At 43.7% G+C, this 4,439-nt stretch overlaps 1 protein-coding gene across 1 annotated transcript; it reads left to right on the top strand.

Moving 5' to 3' along the window:
• The first annotated feature begins 584 nt into the window (after positions 1–584).
• On the top strand, positions 585–2,161 carry LOC144893739 (uncharacterized). The gene is made up of 2 exons (XM_078785144.1): positions 585–827; positions 966–2,161. The coding sequence occupies exons 1-2, from the start codon at positions 585–587 to the stop codon at positions 1,812–1,814; spliced, it is 1,092 nt and encodes a 363-aa protein (XP_078641270.1). The 3' UTR covers positions 1,815–2,161.
• Positions 2,162–4,439: the final 2,278 nt, after the last annotated feature.

A 4,439-nucleotide genomic window follows, 5' to 3' on the forward strand; every position in this document is an offset into this window, starting at 1 on the left:
CAGGTCATCCAGCAGAATAAAGTTCTACAGCTTTCTTCCTTGCGCTTGCTCTATGTCGAGGAACTGAAACTGAATGGATATGAGAACTCAAATTATCGGTCAGAGAAACTACTGAAACGCCTACAGAATGACCCAATCAAGGAGCATATCCACTTCACGAAGGTTGATCATGACAAATGTGATGTCATTTCTTTCTGGCTTGTGCACAGCTCAAACATAACAGTTTCCAATGCTCTCGCACGAGCATTCACACTCGGAAGCACAAACAAGAACCAAAATGTTGCCCTCCAACTTCGCCAGGGTATTCTACAGGCTTTCAGAGAGTGTAAAGACCAACCATGGCCACCAACAGCTGAAGACATGGAGCTCAATCCTGAAGACATCCTACCTCCAGACCTTGTCCGCTTTCTCAGCGTGCTAATGACTGGCAAGGAGGGCATCGAGACAGAAAAGGTGAAGCGTCTGGTCTTCTCCATTGGACAAGATCTGTGCCGTGCAGTGTCAGATGGAAAATGGAAGTTACCAAAGCACATTCTCCTCTGTGTGACTGTAAGGCACCTGTTCCGAAGCAAACAGCTCACCACATGACTAACTTGGAAAGGCTGAGGCGGGGCAGCTCAGAGAAGATCATTCTGGCTGGACCAGCAACCAGGAAGCCATATGACTTCAAAATGTTCCTTGCAAATGACGACAACAAAAAGCAGATGTGCCAGCTTCTTCTGAAAGTGTGGAGTGGACAAGAGGCAGCTACCAGGCTGGAGAGAACAGAGATGGCTGTGCTGATCGTGGAGGGGAAGGCCCACCAACTTGCCTCAACGAATGGCAAGGTAAAATTGAAAGCCCTTCGTGAATGGCGATTCAATTTGTAATTTTTCCTGAAAAAAAGGTGATTACCTGTGATGTTTGTCTAGATCTGAAACTGGCAGTGACTGGTGATTGAAATGCGGTGCCTTTTTGTGTTTCAGGTCGAGGTACGTGAACTCCCCACGATCTACAGCAACCAGGAAGAGACTGATACCAGGGTGGTTCTGTACCTCCATCATGCTGCTACCATCGGATACAAGAACGCTGTAGTCAGAACACCGGACACAGACATCCTCCTGATCCTGCTCCACCATGCCCACAACATCAAGCTGACGGTGTACCTGGATACAGGGTCAGGGAAGCATCGCCAACTTGTCAACGTCTCTGAGCTGGCAGAATCCCTGGGAGAGGACTACTGTGCCACTCTCCTGGGGTACTATGTGTTCAGCGGAGAAGACTGCACCAGTGCCTTCAAAGGGAAGGGAAAAGTCGGGCCCTTGAAAAAGCTGGAGAAGAATCCCAGGTTTCACAGGGCATTCGGTGAACTGGGTGACAACTGGGATGCCAACCCTGAGGTGGAGAGGCAGTTAGAAAAATTCACCTGTGTGATGTACGGCCAGAGTCGCGAGTCATCAGTGGACATTGTCCGTGCCAAGCTGCTACGAAAAATGGTGGGAGAGGACAAGACCCTCACATCCAAGTCCAAGGTTGATCTGGCTCGCCTTCCTCCATGCCAGTCTGCCCTGAAGCCGCACATCCAGCGTGTGAACCACCGCGTAGCATTGTACAAAAGAGCCGATCAACCTATCATCGAAAAGCCAAAACCTTATGAGGAGCAAGGATGGATAAGGACTGATGAAGGACTGTTGAAACCAATGTGGTCCAGTGGTCCCATCCTACCAACCTCACTGGTGGATCTTCTGAACACAGGAGAGCACGAAGAGGAGGAGGAAGAGGAAGGAGAAGAAGAGTTTGACTCTGACGATTTCGATGAAAATGATGATGACTGACTCAGTGTAGAATCACTAATGCTAATGATGTTTATCTAAAACAAGCAAGAGAAGAGTGGTCACATTGAGTGCTAGGACTATTTTGACAGTTGTAATATTTAGAAAAATAAAACTTTGTGTTAACGTCTGTGTAGACGGACCTTAATATGAGTCTATTATTTCGTAAAACTGTGATTATTTTGTAAATAAAGCACTAATTAGCATACTAGTATACCATAGACACATGTAATCATGTTATGAATAGTTCTATCATGATCTATGCCCTTCAAAACATGGGTCTAGACACCTTCATTTTTCAATTATCTGCAATATTGGCTGAGATATGTCAAAAATCGTTTTTTTGATAATGGCAGCAGTAATTTGCATAAAAATGGTATGTGGGACATTTTTTCAGCTTGGGGCCATAGCTAGTCATTTTCTACACATTTTTTCCAATCTAGAAACACTGATTAGAAGTATATCTCCGGGGGGTGCAGGGGGACCTAGTCTTCCTACTAGACTACTACAGTCTAAAAAAGGTCCTAAACAAGATCGGGATGATGTTGGTTGAGAGAGTAGCTAACAGTATTGCCATCACATAATGATCCCGACATCAGTGCCTCATTTACACTTCATCAATTACTGCTTCAAGCTTCTACAAACACTCCACTGGTTACCACAGTACTTGATTAGTCTTGTAGTGTCGCCACATAATGAGACTGCACAAATTAGCAGCCGAGTACAATGGTATAATATCAGCACATGATCATCAACTTCTTACAAACTGCATGGGCATCTCCAATAACAACATTCTATAACTATCTCCATTTGTGATTGGTTACTCCAAGTTGATAAAAAAGGAAAAGTAGGAAAGACAAATGAAGCTGCAAGAAGTCCCTGAAATTATATAGGAGCTTCTAATACTTTTAGCTCGGCCTAACCCGACACAATAGTCTGGAGGCAGTGATGTCGGGATTGTTATGTGATGGCAATACTGTTAGCTACTCTCTAAAGTCTAAGCCATGATCATCCCGATCTTGTTTAGGACCTTTTTTAGACTGTCGTTTGTCATCCCAACATTTCCCTTTTAATTTAGCATAATTTTTGTATTCACTTGTTTCTGTAATTTTTTACAATGTGGAATAACACAATGGTATATGGTACTCAGAGGATACCCGATCTTGGAGCAAAAGTGTCAAGATATCTTGGTCAGCAAAGTCAAACACTGCACATGTTCCTATATTGTCTTACGTAACCCTGACTGTATCTTGCAGCTCTGTCTTATTGCTCGTTTCTCAAAGAGTGATGTCTTCATCCAGCCTCAGGTCACACAAGGACCTGCACTTAGAAATGCCCCAAATAACGGGTGTGGTTTCCCTCTAACCAATAGGGCAGGGACAGAGGGGAGGGGCGGAGCCTCTCGAGGAATTTCTGCACGCCGGACACATGAAAGACACTCTCGTGGGTTTTACTGTTTTGTTCACTTGAAATGTCAATAAAACTTATTATACACTCGAGATGCAAATGTCCTCGATAAACTAGTACGAGAGGACGAAAAGATACTCCAACCTTCGTTTTGTATCAGTGGGTGGGGCCGACATTTTTTATCCGCGTCATCCGTACGTTAGTACGTAGAGTCGACAGTGCTAACGCACTCACTGATAATAATAGTTTTGTAAAATTAACTTCAATGAAGAACTTTATCAAGACAAGATATAGGTATTTATCTGATGTATCCAAATCCTGGTTCTGAGAAATCAGAAGACCTCGGTAATACTTGACTAGATTCTCGCCAGACAAAAATACACTCACTATAAATCATCAGAAAGACGTTAGTCAAACACAATGTAAATGTGACACGCTTTCTTATCTGCGCATGCGCAAAGCATGGTTCAGGGTTGATCGAGTAGGCATGGGGAAGGGCGTGGCCTCGCCAAACTACGATGGCGTCGGTTGACCTAGAGAGAGCACGCTCTCAGAGAGTATCTGTAAATATTTAACTGTAGAAATAAACTGGAGAAAATTTTATAACAAAGGATTCTGCACCAAGTAAAACTCCAGTCATTGCCATTGAGAGAGGCCTAGCTGAGAAATACACCATCAGAAATACACCATATTATAATATTTGAGTAGATGATGTTCTACTACTGATTTACAAATGTTGTGGTACAAACTTTATAGACGTGCTCATCAGTGATGGACTGAGGGTGTCTGGCATAATTGTTTTTTTTTTTAAATAACATAATTATTCCCCCTCCACCCCCTGCTTCCACCTCCCTCTCCCAAATCCCCAACCCCAGTTGCCATAGGTAATACTAATAGGGCATAGACATAAGGAAACTAGGATCTTTATATGTAAATATCAATTAAATATCCATTGGGCCAAATTTTAATTGGGGACTTTTGGATCTTCGGGGACTTTTGGGTCTCTGGGGACTTTTGGGTGTTCGGGCACTTTTGAGTCATCAGGGTCATCTGGGTCTTTTTGGTCCTCGAGGACTTTTTGGTCATCTGTGTTTTTTGAGTTCTTGGGGACTTTTTGGTCATATGGGTCCTCGGGAACTTTTGGGTCAACAGGGACATTTTGGTCATCTGTGTTTTTTGAGTACTCGGGGACTTTTTGGTCATCTGGGTCCTCGGGAACTT

This window comes from Myxine glutinosa, chromosome 9, assembly GCF_964187855.1.
Source record: "Myxine glutinosa chromosome 9, kmMyxGlut1.1, whole genome shotgun sequence".
NCBI classification, from domain to species: domain Eukaryota; kingdom Metazoa; phylum Chordata; class Myxini; order Myxiniformes; family Myxinidae; genus Myxine; species Myxine glutinosa.

Coding starts and splice junctions, on each gene's coding strand:
- LOC144893739 (XM_078785144.1), top strand. CDS start 585: ATGACTAACTTGGAAAGGCTGAGGCGGGGCAGCTCAGAGAAGATCATT. Junction 828..965: donor TTGCCTCAACGAATGGCAAG/GTAAAATTGAAA, acceptor TTTGTGTTTCAG/GTCGAGGTACGTGAACTCCC.